Consider the following 19397-nt stretch of genomic DNA (forward strand, 5'->3'; position numbering starts at 1 on the left):
TCTTCTTTATTCCCCCATCATTCACCTTTTCTTACACTTCATAATCTTAAAGTGTAAACAAAAACTCTTGAAAACTTTACAAGTAGATATGACACAACTACCACACATTATAGAAGATTTTGTGATTACCTACAATAGTTTGTATATCTACAGATGCTGTTATATTTCTTGTAAAACAGCCAAATCATTTGATTTTTTTGTAAGTGAAAATAATTTCTTGAAGCAATGTGTTCCCAGTTAAATTTGATCAAATACCCTGTAGATCTTGTCCAACATATTTCTCTCCAAACAATTGTTCTTAGTTATCCATCATCAATTTCTGTATTAAGACAGAAACTTAGAAATCTCTGCAGGGACCTTGTCTAAGGTTTTACATTATCAAATGGTCCCTCATATAAATAAGCTCCAGATTCATATAAATTTGCAAGGACATTCACAATAAGGGCACCAAAAATGGTTCAACACAAGTTCAAATAAGGGCACCCACAATGGTTCTACAGAAGTTTGAGAAAGGGCACCCACAAATGTTCCACACAAGTTCGAGTAATGACACCCACAATGGTTCCACACAAGTTCGAGTAAGGGCACCCACAATGGTTCCACACAAGTTTGAGTAAGGGCACCCACAATGGTTCAGCACAAAGGGCACTCACAAAGTGGAACACAATTGTTATGTTATCACCCAATCAATGATGATGGAGCAACTGTCACTGATCTAGTAAATGGCTTTGGAAAATGAATTCTGACCCAATTCTTTTTTTACTATTTTGTTTTATCTGGTTAAATAGACATACTGTCTATTGTAAAACTGTGGAAATTCAAAAAGATAAAACTAGGATCATAATAACATTGAGCATGAAGCAATATTTGCAACCAGAGTAAAAGATGAAAATATATCAGTTTGCACTTGCCATCTAAATAACTTAATCATTATTTATGACAATTCATGCTAACAGACCCAGCAGTTCCATTTACCATGATGCAAACATTTAGAATGTATGACAGCAGACATTTTGTTAATGACTTATGTCATAAGGATGTGGGACATTGCAAGAATGAACTTACAAAGAGTGTCATAACCTGCAGTTGGCACATTACTTAGTAAAAAAACTGAAAATGGCAGGCATATAATAATTTTCTCATAAACTTTCATATGAAAAGCATTTCTTTTTAACAATTATATTGAGCTGTCAATTTTTATCAGCAGCTTTTGTTGCTAATTTTCAATTTTATTGTTTCAGTATTATTCTATTTACACATTTTTGTATGCCTCCCCACTCCCCATTTAATTTCCCTTATTGTTTCTTTCATAAAATTATGTTACTGATTTCAACTCAATATTTTATTCCACTTTTTATGCAATGCATATTCCTGCCAATTTACAATTTTTATTGTTTCCCTGTTTTGAAAACCTATTATTGCCAGTAATAATCTATTTTTCTACTACTATATTTCCGGAGTGAAATTTGTTTTCTTCAGACTTATTTTATATATGTCAAAACATTAACTATATTCTCAATTTCAATCATTTCTCAATTTTATCGAAATAAGTGACTCATACTTCTCTAATATTTCACTGACTGAAATCTATTTTTCAAAATGACACTTTAATTGCAATCTTACCAGGTTTTCTAGGAGATACCAAACAGCAAAGTTCCCATTTATTGTACTCATTATCCGGAAGCCACTTCAAATCTTTATCATGTGTTATATTTCATAAACAGACAAACAAGTTTTTTCTGTTTTTTCTCTCACATAAACTTGATGACTTGATAACATTTCTGACAGCCATATTACTTTAATAATTATACTCTGCCATATTATTCAAGAAATGAGTTTTTTCTGCCTTTTAATTGCCACTTTTCCACTTTTCACAAGTAGACCTTATCAAAGAAGATCATAGTAGTCAATTTTCCAATTAGCAGAAGAAAAAGACCCTGCATTCAGTTTTTCTTCATGCTTGCCATTAATTTACAATGGCACAATTGATCTGTAAAGAAAACCCTTCCAGTCTCAAAGATTTGTTTTTCCATTTATGTAATAAATGGGTATAAATGGATATTAATTTCTGTAATGGGGAGCTGTTTGATAAATCTATACAGTATAGCAAAAACCTTATTTTATATAATTTACAAGGAAACTTTCTTATCTACAGAGGCACATTATTAGATGTTTTGAAAATACTTCCATTAACCTTTGATAAGTAATATTGATAGCAGAAATTAATGTTTGTTTGTTTGTTTCATTTTACGCCTTTTCCCAACAGTATTTCAGTCATATAGGCGAGTAGTTTCCTAACCATCACTCCTGGAGAGTTACACCAGTACTAGACTACCTTCCTCCGCATTAAACTACCAAAGCATCTCCCGGAGATCGAACCCACGCCAGAGAAGAAATTAATGATGACTTTATATATCAACTACAAGTCTACTATACAACAAAAGTCATGACCCATAAAATTCAAAGTCTTATAAAATAAAATAAAACTTTGTATTTCTAAGACACCTGAACTAACTATAATAAGACTGCTATCTACCTATACTACCAGTGCAGACCAAGAGCAGCCAGCATATCTGTGCCTAAATCTGATCATGGTCTGCACTGTTTGCTATTTAGTCATTACATACTAATATAATGACTGGTATTCTACATTTACACTACCTAATTTCACAGTCTCCGAGTCTAAAGCCAGCCAGGAAATTTGGAATGATAAATGTCTCAGAATATACCATTATTTATTTCAATAAGTATTTCTCTAACTATTTATTCTTCAACAATTGCTAGACTTATACCATGTCTAGACACCATTTTTCATGTCATGTGACCCAGTTTTGTACTGTATATGTCATGTGACCCAGTTTTGTACTGTATATGTCATGTGACCCAGTTTTGTACTGTATAATTCATGACCTTAAATTCAAACATCAAAGAAAACTGCACGAGGCTCAATCATGATAATCAAAATCATATTTGATTTTCTTATATTTTTGAGGATAAGTATTTTGTTACAAAGGATCATTAAAACTCACTGAATAAACCTCAAAATTACATAAATTAAATTGTTTCACTGTTAAAGGCAAAAAACACACCAAAATTTGTGTGGGGTTGGAACACTAAACAATAAACATAAGAACTTTTTTATGTAAATAAGACCATGTGTTGTTAAACAAAACAGTGTAGTAAAACAACACCAAAACATTATACACCAGAGAAAAATGAAAAGCAAAGATGTCAGGTGCTTGATGATGTGGAACAACAACAACATTAAACAACACATGGCATCATGAGCATGATTGTTTGTGAACCAGTCTCCTGATTCCTCTATCTAAATGAAAGGCATGATCTTGACATGTAAAATCTGACCAATGAAATGTTTATACTACAACGTTTCCAAACCAATGGATAAAGATTGTGCAAAATATATATGTTGTTACAGTACTCGGACATAAACTATGAACCAACCAAAGTCTTTTTCCATTTTAAATCTGCATCTAGCTACATGATATGCAGTGAAAGATGATGAGAGTTGCCAGGTGACAGATGAGAGGAAAATAAAAGATGAAAATGAGATGAGAGCAGTGGAGAAGGAGCATAGCAGAATTTACCAGTCGGCATTGGGAGTGTATGAAACACTCTACCTCCATGAACATGATGAGCGTTCAAGTCTTTACCCAGCATCCCCGGGGTCGTGTGACGTCGGCCAGAATTGCCGCCATTATTTAGTGGTTGCTCTTGTATACTTAAACCACTCTGTCTTTTTAATGCTTCGATAGTTGCTCGTAACTCATTCAATTCAGAATCCTGGAAGTAGACAAAACATACAATTAAACTAACAAACAATCTTAAATATTCTCGGGAGAAAACACATATTCAGACGATTGAAATAAACATTTATACTTTCCTAGACTTAATTATTTAAATTGTGATATCGTAATTTTGATTGAGAATGAGGAGCAAAGATAAACAACACTGTTGTAAGTCTGAGACAGTGATTCATGCATTGACCCTCTGAATCGATACGCAAGTACAAATATACCTAAACTGATCGAGACACAGAGCCTCGTTTTCATTCAAATAAGGCTTCATTCTATAGCCACAGAGATAATTGCTTAATGTACAAATATAACCTTGATACGTCAAAAAACACATCAAGTATATTGATTGGTTATAAAAGTATATCATATATATGTAAAAATAATAACATCAAATACCCTAATACTGTATAAGTGTTACTACTTATTTACCAAAAACTATTCTCTACTATCCTGGGACATCACTATAGTTTGTAATTAGAGAAGCTCTCCACTAATTGATATACATCACCAAATGGTAATATACATTACTTCCCCCCATCAATAATATATGTAAATAGGAAAATAATCCAGCATGAATTTAGATGGAACAATAATTATTCTGTCATGAACATGTATACAAACAAATGTACATGTTTTTTTTATCTTGTTGTATTCCTGATATTGAAGCTCATCAAGCTTGAAAAGGCAAGTTCAAAAATTGCATTGCATTGCAAGTTCTTTGTGAATACATTTTTCTTTTTTTCTTTCTTTTTTTTTCTTGGGTGGGGGTAAACAGAGGACAACATGCTCTTTGGTGAAAATTTGTTAATATCCCACCCTTATTACATTACAATGTATATTGTAACCATTCCAACAAAATCCAATCATCAGGCTAACTCAAGACTAGAGCAACCTTTTTTAAAATGTTTATCTAGAGGTGCTAAAACTTTTTTAGCATTAAAACCCAAAGATCAAAGAAAAAAGAACAATTTCTTTTAATTTTTTTTATCAAAATGATATCTATCAAATTGTAACATATTTCTTAACAAACTTTCAAAGTCAACATGAAAGATATTTTCCAAATTTATCATCCCCATAAACTGAAATAAGTTGAATGACTTTAAAGATATCTGAATATCTTTATTACAGCAAAACAACTCTGCTTGTTTCTTTTATATAAAAGCTGGATTACAGATTATTTATTTTTTGCTCATCTCCAAATATTTATTTTGGCATTGAATGAAGAGATAGTTTGTTTCCTTTCTTCTGACGAGGGAAGCAGGAATCCCTGGAGCTTCCTGACGTAGCCACTATATTTTGTTCAGTTTTTGTTATCTCAGAAGGTAATTATTGCACAGTCTGCCAAATCAAAATTTCTGTCTTCCTTTGCATGCAAAGGTTTTATAAATTAAATGAATATGAAAGCATTTCCCGAGACAATAAATGTATCATGTTTCAGTCAAGGGACACAACTTCTAAATAAACTTATGAACAAGAGCTATCCGTAAGACAGCACACTCTACTATTCTCAGTGACTGACAGTAAGAAAAGGAGCATAACTCTGCAAAAAAGGAAACTCAAGAGTTATGGGACCTGTGTCAATCATGTAAGGTAATCATAGAGAACATTGTGTGTGAAGTTACAAGCCATTCCCTACAGTAGTTTTGGATTTACCAACTTGAACCAAATCAGTGACACCGTCACTGACACAAGTACTAGCTCTCCATATTCTTAAAAAAGTCCATATAAAAAATAGAAATATGCCCTACATCCCATTTTTCTGTCAGTGTACAGACGGACAGCATGACAAATCTTTATGCAACCCCTCCTCCAGTGTGGGTATAAGAATTAAAATAGAAAATCCATTTTACTATGAAAGGCAAATCAAATGTAACATTGCATCTTGGATATCAAATAAGTTTGATATCCAGCATTAATTATTTAATGATAATTACAAGTTGGTGCCAAAAGTTAAGTGCAATGGCAGTATGTACTTTGGTGCAGGTAAACCAGAAAGGAATGTGACTGTTGAATGCTTTAGTTTGAAAATTGTCACTGCAAAATTAGGACAAGTTCTTCATAGAACTTACCTAAAACAGGGAAGTCTAGAGAATTTTTCTTTGTTGCCAACTTGTATAAATAAAACATGATGTTTTAGGAATATAATTAAACACTAATTGGCTATTAAAACTAAGACAGGTAGTTGTTTACATCGTAAACATATCACTGAGAACTTAAATTGCAGACAAACAATAGCTTTATTATAATCAAATATAGAAAATGACAGAAGATTGTAACAGTACTAATGCAGGTAAGTTAGGACTTCAAGTCCAAACAATCTCTTTTGCTTGTTTCAAAGTAAGACTTGACTATATTTTACAATGGATATATTAAAGGCACAATCTGTCATTATGACTTTGTATTAATAACTTGGTAGCTTCACTGGCATAGTAAACAATGGTCATAGGGCCACTTTCAAGTTTATTGCTGCATTTGATGAAATTTTGCAACAGGAAAAATATGTTTTAAGACTGATGGCAAAGATCTCTTATTATCACATTTTTAATAGCAAAACACAAAGGACAATGGACCATGCTCAATATTTAAGGCACAAAAGGGCACTCAAGAAACCATAAAGCTTAATTGCTGGATAACTTCATGATATGGAAGGAATTCAAACCCACATCCAGTCTAAAACAGTGGCTGGCAATGGTTTTATGAAAATAAATTGAGAGTTGCTTAATGGATACAATTGTCCAAGAAAGAAACTGTATCTAACAGAAAAAGTTTCATAACAACAGGAAGAACACTTAATTATTTCTATAATATTGAGTCACCCAGCCAAAGAAAACCACATATTGCAATTAAAATAAACAGCACTCAAAATCTACATAATTTTTTGTTAACCTAAAACTGCACCTTACCTACCTCTAGATACAAATATTTTAATTAATGAAATACTCAGGTTAAATATGAATCTTAATTAGACAAACAGGCATAAATACAAATTTCATAATATTTCACAACCTTCTATATATAAAATCCATGAAAAATCAAAAAGCCTTACCTTATATTTTATACAGGCATTCAATAACTTTGATTAAATAAAAATCTATATAATTCCTTTATCATAAAATCAAATGTACTCCAACCCTTTTCCAATTAAACTAAATCCAAAATAAATTCAGAAAGTTAGCTAAAGAAAGAGCTTCAATATCTGCACAATCTTGTGTGCCAATCCAAATCAAATTAAATCTGCATCTGCCACATAAAAACACTAAAAAATCAAGGGAAGTCTAAATTCCACAAAACAGCACAAGCTTACTTGTAAAGTGCCAGAAAAGTAATGTTAGATTCCATCATACATTATATAATATACCAATCATTAGTAACCGTCCCAAATGTTGTAATAATAATAACCAGGCAGGCCAGTGTATTATGAATAATAATGTAATGTCGGCAAAACAAATATTCCTATCTTTACTACAGATCATAAAAGATGAAAGCAACATAATATACACTATCATCTAGGTTGAAACTAACAGTGTAAATGTTAGTATAGACACAAGTGCTTTACCAACTTGTAACCTATAGGAAGCCAGGGTCTGTTTACCTGCTCAGGTCACCAGAGACCACAAGGGGCATTCCAATTCTTAGCAAAATTCCGCTAATTAAGTACTTTAACAGTCCAGCTATATGTTGTTTTACATTAACAGGAAACATTTCTCACAATATGAGCACAGCAATATATATAGGTTTGATGATTAGCAACAAGTCAACATTCACAAACTATGAAACACAATGTTACCTCAGGGACAAAGAAAGTCTATTTCAGCCAACAAAGCATGAAAAACAGATCCTTGTTAGATTGAGGGGGTATTTTTAAAGAAGGAAATTCCACTTGCAAGAAGATAAAAATCATGATAACGAAATTTTCTATTTATATTTTATCTTCACCCTACTGCTTTCAAAGTTTTTCTACAGAGTTTGAATAGAGAAATTGTCTTGCTTTCAAATTAGATGTTACAATTTTTGGGTTTAATGAAACTCAATTGAACATATATTTTTCAGATGATACAATATGCTCACTCTGTCCTGGTCGCTCTAGGCTTTTAAGAAAGGTTATTCATTTTCCTAACAACTGCACAGGGAAACATATACTCCTGTTTTGTTTTCCCCAACCCGTTCAGTGTCCTTTTGGGTATCATTGCTTCAAGATAATGAGGGGCCTGTGTTCCATGAATGCTGGTTTCCCTTAGTTTATACTTAATTTATTTTAATTTGATTGTGTTGGAAGCTATTGAAACACTCTTGATTTGTTCCTGGAACCAACCAGTGATTAGCAATTAGGGTAAAGTTTCTTGCTCACAGAAACAACGGCTTGTCCCTAATGGGGTTTGAAACCATGTGGCCAGCAATCCTAAGATTACTAGCATTAACCACTCAGCCACGTCACTGGTTTCCCTTGTTTATCTTTAGTCTAATTATTATTTCTGTTACAAAATACACAGTATCAATGATGAAGAATTGACTTCCCTTAAATAAAATCAGCCTTACCTCCCCCCTTCAACCCCCCACCCCCTATATGAATTAGGAAATAAACCTGTCTTCTAGACTAGTAGACAAGCATCTGTTCTGTTATTTGTCAGTAATTTGTTACTTGCAGACAGTTTGATTATTTTACCTGCTTCCCTGATTATAAGAAGTTTTCTTGTAATGGTTTAGCATAAGTTACAATAATAACAATCTTATTGTGCAGTCTGACCAGATCCAATACTATTGCCTGTGACAATGAAAACCTTTATTATCACATTTAATTTCTTAAATGAATTTTTCCAACTTCCAATCTGGAGAAAATCATTCATCATTAGTAGGACAAATTTCAAAATAAGAAATATCTGAATTATATTTTTAAAGCGACCAGTGCAGACCATGATCAGATGGCACAGAACATGGGCTAAATATGTTGCTGCCAGCAGGCTGAGAGACTTTCATACTACTAATGACAAACCTGAAGTCAAAACAGGACAAAAACATGAGTAACTTTTCTAAAGGAAGCTTTCACATCATTTAAGGGAAAGCAATTTTTTACAATGTTACCACATTAAATTTTAATAGCGACCTAAATATTCCTCGGCTATTGGTTACAGGAAAAAATTTTCTCTTGTAGAATATGATTATGTCTTGATGTTTAAAATTTTTCCTGAAGAATTTCTGTAACAGGGTACTAAAAGATTCAGATAAAAAGAATGACACTAAACATGATGAATACAAGAAATGGCTTTTTATGGGAAGAGAATAAATGACTGACATGAGTGAAGATCACTGTCTCCTTTCCAAAATGCATTATAAAAACACATATTGTTTTTGTTAGATTTTTTTTTAAATAAAAAGATAATAATGTTTCAATTTTTGCAACAAACATAATATCAGACTAAAGATTTTTTTTTAAACTGTTTTTACTATTGCTTAGCAGAAAATGATGAAAAATCTTGGAATTGCAGAAAATTGAGTTTTCCCATGTTAAAACATGGCCTTACACATAATTCTGAAGAAAAATTCGTGTTTTCTTGCATTTTCGGTGTCTTTTTTTTAATTAAGGTGACACTTCTGTACATGTACTAAAATACAAGTCTGGAACAAATTGCCTGCTACACCTAAGCACAAGTTTCAACAAAACTGCAAAAATGCAAGACAGTCATTTTAAAAGAAGAAAAAAATGAATCTTTTTTCCACTGCTTAAGGTAAGACTTTTATACTTTTATACATGTATAAAGCACTTAAATTCAAATCAGAAACCATCGCTCAATGAAGTAAAAGCTGCAAGTTTCAACAGAACTGCTCTGAAACTCTGAATATGCATTGCCTCAAACATAATTGATTCAAGATATAAATTATGCATGTAGATTTACACAATAAAGCGGATAGGAATTGGACCAAGAGCTGCAAGAGTTGCAACAGTTCATGATACTCCTCTTCTTAAAGATTTGAAAAAAAATGCTCTGAAAAGCCTCAAATAAGAAAAAAAAAAGTAAATATTTATAAGATATGATGTTGAGTTGGTCTATTCATTGGAAAGATTTATGATATAGAAGATGGTGTTGACAATCTACCTAACATTCCACTGCTATATTAAACTTGTATACAATGAGATTTCCAGAAGATCCCTGGTAATGATAGTACTAAACATGAAGGTGTGTTCCATCTTTTTGAAGAAACAAAAAGTAATCAGATCTTTAATAAAATATCTTTTTGTACAAAAACTTTTTTTTTATAATTTTTTATAAGGTTGCCAAAACAGAAAAAGTTATGGTCAATGCAAGAACCAAACTTTAATATTTTATGCATGATCAAGTAAATTAATTTGCTCTCATTTGATTTTTTTGGTGACTTTAAATATACTTGTGTATGATTTATTTAAAAGTTGGTATACATTAATTCAGTAATTGCAATATACTTAATACAGACTTTGCAAGCAACATGACATCAAATATGACAAAATATTACTACAGATATATCAGATTATTCTTCCATATCTTAAGAGAAAATAGAATTGATGAACTAAGTTAACATGCAAATTGTATGACTTTTTTGATATTATGTTTAAAATATGTATTTCTAACCATAAATTAATTTAAAAACTTGTTTGTATATAGACTTCAGTAGAAAGGTTAATGTACTGTATTTAATCTTTATCTAATTAAAAAATGAACATACTATGTCTATTATATAGACGTTATTAGAAATATTATCGGTAATAAATCAGCACCGGATAATGAAGGGGGAACCTTCTAGATGTATTTACAGATACAAATCATGATTATATTTACAGACCTTATAACCATGGGTAGCTATAATGTATTCACAGGGATTTTCGGAAGAATGACAGACTAGCAAATAAACAAGGACAAAATATGTGTGAGATAATTTCTGTAATCCTCATTTACTGACTTGCAGACATACAGAGAATTAGAGTCAATCCAGAAACCTTTATTATTCATATTTTTTTCTCTATGTTTCCAGAGCAGAGTGGGCAAAATTGTTCCATATCGGTAGATGTGGAAAAAAAGAACATGTTTGCGTGCAATTTTTATTGATTTTTGCCTTGCAAGCAATAGAAGGTGCTTAAAATGATTACAGCTGTTAAACTAATAGACAGTTTTTTAATATTCTTTAGATAAAGTATGGAACAAAAACTCCCTAAAAAGTTTGATCCATTGGAAAAAGATATGACTTTGTCATGTTTGTAATGATAAATATGAGGGAGATGAATTCCACTGCTATATTGATCATTTAGGTAATAAGCTTTCCAAGTATTCTGGCAGTCCATTATTGGTGATGAGTCATGGGCTATATTATATCAACACAAATATTCTCTCTTATATAGTAATATATTGTTCTAGCATAGAAATATCATAAATGGGTCAATTACAAAACATACAAATTTAATAAATTGATTTTGCGCGTTTTTTTAGGTTCACAACATTTTAAAGGAATATTTACTGAGCAACTAAATGCTTTAACAGTATTACAAATAAAAGAGAAAAAATAAAGAAGTAAACATTAACTGCAAATGGTACATTGGAATTGTCCCAAACTAATCATGGGGGCTTTTGTGCATTATAAAGTAATTAGAAGCCAAATTGCTATACTTAAAACACCATTGTTTAAAAAAAATCCTAGATTTACAAAACCAATCAATATAAACAACTGAACCTTATGTCAAAATGTGAAATCAGCTATGCCTTATACAAAGAAATAAAGGAGTTCAACAGGAGGTTCCTTCATCATCTTCTCTTATTTTCAACAACCACATACAAAGATGTACAGGTACAATGGCAGAATAACATTACAAATGTACTAACTGACATTTGCAACAGGTGCCCTTTTAACCAGTAACCTGTACTAGGCTACCAGAACATCATGTCTCGGAATTGGACTTCAAAAGAATAGTTTTTTTTCCTATTTAAAATATCACCACTGAGAAATTATCTTTTGCAACAGGCTTTCAAAATGTGTCTTGTTACAGGTACCACTGGGTACATCATAGTGATTATATGGGTGATATGTACCAAGTTGCCTAGCAACATTATACAACACATAAAATAAACAACATGTCCTGACTGAAGAATTTCTTCAAAGAGCCTCTTTTTAAGAAAGAACTATTTTTCTTAACTATTTTAGACTGTTCAGGTACGTAATGTTGCATATGACATTAATGATGAATTGAAGCTGGGAACCATTCTAAAACCTTTTTGCTAGGGACAACGAGAGATTGACCAATGACATTGTCATATTTTACGACTGGTTCCTTGCCTTATATGTTGGGTTCAAGCTGAATTTATGGCTCTTTAATGTGAATGGAGAGCTTTGTGTCTAGATCCAGATATCAATTGTTGAATCAATTTGTCTGCCTGTAAATAATGCAGGAGACTGTCTAAGGTCCTAGCATCCATATATTATTAACTGTTAATTATTGCACCATGGGAGATAAGATATTAATGGGATGCTAAGATTCCAGCCAATCTATGAAACAGTATGTCCTAGCAAACTGACTGACACTGTGTTGCAAGAAAATTGCAGTAAAAATGTACAAGATTGCAAAAAACTAAAAATGAATTTGTCATATGACAAAGATGTATATTTACGTAAGATTGCATTCTGAATCACATCCTGTTTTCAATAATTTTAACCCTTTACCACAATCATGGATATGTGTTTTAACGTATGTGCGACCAGCACAGATCCAGACCAGCCTGGATCTCCATGCAGTCTGATCAGGATCTCCATCGTTTGCTTTTAAAAAAAAATTATGAATAAAAGTGATCAGTGGAGATCCTGACCAGACTGCATGGATGTGCAGGTCGATCTGGATCTGCTCTGGTCGCATACACGTTTGTACACGTGTCCATTTGGGTAGATATGTGGTATAAGTTATGGACTGTCTAATTAGTTATTAATTGTGAGCTTACCTTTTGTTCTGATGTACTTGTTAGATGCTGAAGTCTATGAGTCATATTGGACAGGCTCTGCTCAAACGCTGCCACAACATGCGCCTGAAAATACAGAAAATTATACACCCGTGAATGTCAATTCTATCTTCATGTCATGATTTAATCCAATGACAATATTGCAATGTCAAGATCATTGATTAAGTATATGATAATGTCATATGATATTCTATTTAATGCCAAGGTATCAGGTGATAATTCCAATGTCAAGATTATTGTTTTACTATATGATAATGTCATATGATATTCTAATTACTGTAAAGATATGAGGTAATTACAATGTCAAGATTTTTGTTTAACAACAATATGATAATGTCATAAAATATTTTGATTAATGTCAAGATATGTGATAATTCCAAATGTCAAGATTATTGATAAACTATATGATAATGTCATATGATATTCTAATTTAAACTGTCAAGATATCATGTGATAACTTCCAGAATCAAGGTTACATATCATGAAGTAAATGTCAAGTATAATCTGGAATGATCTATCTTATACTCTTTCATGTCATAATAAATGTCTGTAAAATGATGTAGATTATCTAATGTCAAGTATAAATATAACTTTAATGACAATTAATGTCAAGAATTTACACCATATGGATCAATTAAATGATAATTAATGTCAAGACATGCTTTTTTACATAATGTATAATCAATGATGAAGCTCTTGGAACGGAACAAAAATGTCAAGTTGCTATCAAATTTGAAATTGACATAATTATATATAAAGAAATAAAACTAATTTTCATGGGATAGGAAATGGGAGCTATGTGAGGTGTGTAAAGTTCACGTAGCCTCCACCAAGATGACACCATGCAGAATGTTCTTATTTTCGTTACAGAGGCATGTTTTGGCATGAGAACAACAAACAGGCATGGTAAATGCAACATATGTTATATAATATAAATAAACTAGTCATGAAATAACAGCTTCTTATTAAAACTTTATCATTCTTATCAATGGGAGACTAAATATAAAATAAATATTGATGCTTATAATGTAGTTAAAATGAGAGAATTGGCATCAACATAAAAATAATATGTGTACTTTTTAACATGACACCTCCATGTTGAATACAGCTTATATTTAATAAACAAAGTACTAACTAATGACTTATTTACAATGTAACTAATGACTAATAATATTTACAATGTAACATTAAAACATACACAATTTGACAAGAACATGTACATTTTTTCTATATAAATACAAAAATAACCACTTATTCCAACATATATAAGTAAATTGATATATTCAATGAAGATAATAAATTGATGATTAAAAATAACTGGAAAAAAGCTATAAATAAAGATATTCTAAAGTTAATTATGATAAATGGGTACTCAGTAGGGAGTGGGAGGGGGGATCTGCATGCATTCTGCGAGCATGCATTTCTATGCTTGATATATATCAAGGTAAATAATCTATCTAGATGAATTAAAAGCTTATCAATCATGATAACACAAGTACAACACTTGATAAAAACCCCTGATTTATAAAATAAAAACAATATCATCACATGAAATGTGTATCTATGGAACAAAAATATATTGACTACAAAGATTGTTTTTTAAATGTTTTCTTTTCTAAGTGAAATAATTGCAAGCTGATATTGTCCAACAACATTGACCTGGCACTCTTGCATTTGACCCTGTAGTCGGTATATTCCGTAAACGTTACGATCTACTTGTAAATCGATATGAATGTAAATATCCAATTGTTAAAATGGTGTAAATTAAAATTCCCTCTTAGCGCAGTTGGTAAAGAGTTTTCACTTGTAGAATGTAGACGTAGACTGGTAGGTTCGAATCCTATTTCAGCGCTTTATTTTTTATTTTAATTTTGAAATTGCGAAACTCTTTAAACTATTGAAAACCTTTTTATTGTGTGTACTTTCTATGTAGACTTTTTAATAACTGCCTTTATAGCATGTATGCGCTTGCATAATGTCACAAAAAAAAAACGTTGAAAGATACTGTTATGAAATAAAAGACATAATTATGCATAAAAACACCACTTAAAAGGTATTCTAAAACCAGGTGTAGTAAAACGAATTCAAATTAATTCTTGCAATTAAATTTCAAAAAAAATCATAAGGTGGTGTTGGTTAGGTATCGAACCAGAGACTATCAGATCTGTAGTCCGACATCTATACCAATACACCACAACTCACTGACGAGTGAAGTTTGCAAATATATCGATATATTCGATAGGTAATAGTCAATGTTTATTCAAATGACCTTTCCGAAAATTAATGAAGTGCCAGGTCAATATTGTTGGACAATACATATTAAATATGTCTTCATTACATAATATTTACATAATGAAAAAGAAATGTTTTTGAACATAACTAGATTAATGTTATTGAAATGAATACGTCTTCACCGCACAACATTATAATGTAATTTGAACATCTTACGTCAAACGGACATTCCCCGTCAGAACCTATCGTATCATCATCGGTATCGGTGTCGTACGACTTTGACGACAACAACCAACCAGCCAACAACTTCGGCATTTCATTCGATTCCCCACTCATTTTATTTTTTTCAGTAATACAACAACACCCTTAGTTCAATACACTCTCAAAAATCTTTTTTTTTCTAAGTATTTTTTTCAGTAACACTGTATGACTATCACATATATATATGTCTGGTTCGATCTTTAACATATAAAATTACTCCAAAACTTTATCCTACCGAATTCATTTGATTTTTCGACGAAAAAGTCCTTTTTCAATATCAATATCAATTCCATTCATTTCATCAAATATACATATCTTTTTCATCTCCAAGACACTAAAAACTACATTTATTCTATTTATGGACTGTAGATATTTATTTTTATGGACAGCAGACGTTTAGCATGAAGCTAACTGACATTAATAAATATGAACTACCCATTAATATTCCACTCATCAAAAATCATCTCTTATACTGATAGTATCAATACAGTCAGAGATCCCGCACTAGAAAAACTCCGGTTACTGTTCCCTGCTTAAATAATTATCCAATAATCTTTGATGATAAATTGTTCAAACCAATATACCACACACAAAATATGAGTTCATGATTATATATATATAAGATTATTATAAAAAATAATATTTTATTTCAATCAACTCTGCATTATCTATCGAACACTGAACTTCTAAAACTCCGTATCATCCCCAAAATGGAATGGTAGAAATAGAATATGGAACACAATTCCTTTAAAGGGTTAAACTGATACGACCGATATTCAAATGTATGTAAATTTTCTACTTTCTCAGATGTTCTATTTCATCAAATATCTGTGTATGCCAAAACCTCAACATGTTGCAAAATTCAAAATATTTATGAACGTTGTAGCAGTGGCTCCAAACTGCTGTCCAAGATATGTTTACAGTTTAGACACTGTTACTGAAAATTATAAACATTGCAAAAATATCACCTTCAACAGTAGAAAAATTACATATAAATTTAGATGGCTCTTGCATATTCAAATGATGACTAAACTTTTTCAAAGAAGATGTAAGAGGTATCCTTCAATTTACTAATATCTTCATCAGCCACATATCAGAGATAAATTTTTATTGATGTAATAAAACCGTTTTCAAAAATACCCACAATGCAATAAAACTGCAACCTATACACTGTAGCAGAGATAAAAACACCACATCTTACAGGATTGCATTATCCTGCCATTACTTTGTATTACAGACAGAATTAGATGCAACCAAGCATTAACTGAACCAACAAATGTTTTGGGTTTGGATAAACCAAAGTTACCCATAAAGTTAGCTCCCCTGTTTGCAATAATACCATTTACAATATTAATGATTTTTTACTTGGCAAGGGAATAATCTCCAATTTATCATCAATATATTCCTTTTTTCTCTATTCCTTAGGCGTATGACTTTGCAAAAGCTGATGTTGTTAAAAGAACTAGTTATTTTGTCTATTGTACATGAAATAGTATTTTTCCCCCTATTGTAAAAACGTAAGAAAATATTTTTTTTTGTTTTTGTTTTTTTTTTCTAAAAAATATCATTTCAAATCATGGTTTCTTGAAATAATACCTTGACCATTTTCTTTCTGGCCCTTGTTTGATTTCTATTTTAAACAGTTTTAAGTTTTAACATTCACTTTGAGAACATCATGCAGTTCAACTGCGAAAAAAGAATACCTCCGCCAGAGTGAAAATAGAATTTAAAGGGAGATAACTATTCATGTATTAAGAGTGTGGATTTATGCTAATAGTTAATTGTCTTGAAATAACTTATGTGTAGGAAAAATGGTGGTAAATATTTAAATTTCACTGTTTTTATGACACAACAATTCCAAATGTTTGCCAAGAAACACATGCAAACATTATTTTTATCTTTAAAAATTCTGGTAGGAACCTAGACAATGTCAGTACAAAACAATTTAAAATCTAAATTACATCAAATTTTTATCTTGCACAAAATATTTTAAGAAGATAATTCCCATGAAACCTCAGGAAATATCTTGTTCCTCAGCATTTACCTGATAAGCCATAATCCTGTCGTAAGCTGATGATTAGGGATATATCCAGTTTTGCCAGTAGTTTTGTTGCTAAAATTACTTATATTAATTTTACTGCCTGTAATTTAATGGTTAAAATCTTCATTTAATAAAAGAATTTTCTAGTTTCTGCCCTAAAAACATTTTCAAAATCCCTCTTTGTATTTTATACATGAAGAATTTGCATTTATATATAACAGGGACAGTAAATCATTTCCATTTTATTTCATTTGAGTACCATTTTCATCAATGACTAGTCATGTTGTTATGGGAATATATTTTATTAAAATTACTCTCAATATGTTGTACAAGAGAACTTAATTATGATGCCAAGCTATGAAATAATCATGTTTGTCACAAAAATTTCCCAAATGGGCAAACATCCTGTACATGTAATAGAAGATGTAAAGATTAGTTCATAACCCCTTGAACATAAACCATTACTGTAACTGCATATTAATTCTCATTCAAATGCACAATTCCTCCCACAGGCATGCACAATTTTTTCAACCTTTCAAGATAGCATTTCAACCCGTTATGTTTTCATTTACTCGATCTACAATTTCCAGTCATTTCAAACCAAATTTACTGAATTTCAAACTGAATTCTGTGGAAAAAAACCTAATCCCCTAGGTAATTTATCCAAATGTGAATTGTTTCTGAGAATTAATAAAAGGAAAATTGACCTTGACCAGAATGGTGATTCATCAAAGCCCCTAATATCATATCTTTCTACATGAGCAAAATTCTGTAAAAAGCTTTCTGCAACTTGACATGTAAATTTAATAATTATGTCCGACTACAGCGTTCTGAGATCATTATCAGCATGTACATGTATATCTGATGAGCGATTAGCAAATTACATTTCATTATTGTATAATTGTATAATCAATGACATGAAATATAATGAACAAACAGAAAACTGACTATATTTAATAAATTTTCATGGAATAATCTACCTTTGATTCCTGCAGATACATTTGTTTCATCAACTCATTTACTGAATATTCCCATTAAATTATTAGGAATTCTGATTTCAGGAAAAAAGCCAGGAATCTAATGTTGGAGACAAGAAACCTCAAAACTTGAGAAAGAATAAATATTTCCATCATTACTTGGTTTTAATGTGCATAGATTATCTTTATGTTGTGGATTATAAAATTTCAATGTAATCTGTAAAATTATCATCTTGAAGCTACGTTTTAACCACTGCTGTTACCTTGTTTCTCGGAATGAAGAAAGTTAGTGTGACCTTGATTGAATTCTTCAATCTTTTCTGTTACTTCATCCCTTGCCCTGCTGAATACTAGAACTTGGGTCATGGAATGGGGATGGCCTCCTTTGCATTTGGAACAGTGCATTACAAGTAATGATTTTAATATGAACATTGCTAAAATTTGGTAACCAACAGGACTGATGTCATAATTAATCTGATTGAATAGATATGTTGGCACTCAAAGAGACTAAGCAGACTAATGGCAATGCAAGGAGTGAACACCAAAATGGTCTATCTTCCGCCTCCATTCTAATACAGATACATTCATTTTACATTGACTTCAAGGAATACTAAATGCACAATTACTTAAACAGAATGTGCCTATACTAATACAAAAACCCATTTCTCTTAAAAGCTTTCTAGACTAACAGACCTAATAAAGTCTTTGTTATACAAATAATGATTATTCAATAGTTGTTAAGTCTCTATAGATCTCCATACAAAACATTGTTATATGAGCCGCGTCATGACAAAACCAACATAATGGGTTTGCGACCAGCATGGATCCAGACCAGCCTGCGCATCCGCGCAGTCTGATCAGGATCCATGCTGTTCGCTTACAAACCCTATAACAAGTAGAGAAACTGATAGCGAACAGTATGGATCCTGATCAGACGGCGCGGATGCACAGGCTGGTCTGGATCCATGCTGGTCGCAAACGCACTATGTTGGTTTTGTCGTGATGCGGCTCATATCCTTTTACAGTCAATATTCAGAAAGAAAAAAGTTTTTTTCTCCACAAGTCCAAATTGATTATGTAACGATATAGTTATACCAAGTTT

The 19397-nt window shown here is 31.5% G+C and overlaps 1 protein-coding gene across 8 annotated transcripts in view; it reads right to left on the reverse strand.

Annotated features, from left to right (window-relative positions):
• The window catches only part of LOC132716591 (neuron navigator 3-like), a 157161-nt gene that overhangs the window by 14288 nt on the left and 123476 nt on the right, over positions 1-19397 (reverse strand). For 7 of the 8 annotated variants that reach the window (XM_060699900.1, XM_060699899.1, XM_060699897.1 and 4 more), the window contains 2 exons: positions 12767-12850; positions 3606-3801 (listed from right to left, as the gene is read on the reverse strand). In XM_060699900.1, the coding sequence (XP_060555883.1) occupies positions 3606-3801; positions 12767-12850 (280 nt within the window). The remainder of the gene's footprint in view (positions 1-3605; positions 3802-12766; positions 12851-19397) is intronic. The other variant, XM_060699898.1, reaches the window with a different exon arrangement.

The sequence above is a fragment of the Ruditapes philippinarum genome, unplaced genomic scaffold (genome assembly GCF_026571515.1).
Source record: "Ruditapes philippinarum isolate M1 unplaced genomic scaffold, ASM2657151v2 ctg785_1_1_1_1, whole genome shotgun sequence".
In the NCBI taxonomy this organism is placed as follows: Eukaryota; Metazoa; Mollusca; class Bivalvia; order Venerida; family Veneridae; genus Ruditapes; species Ruditapes philippinarum.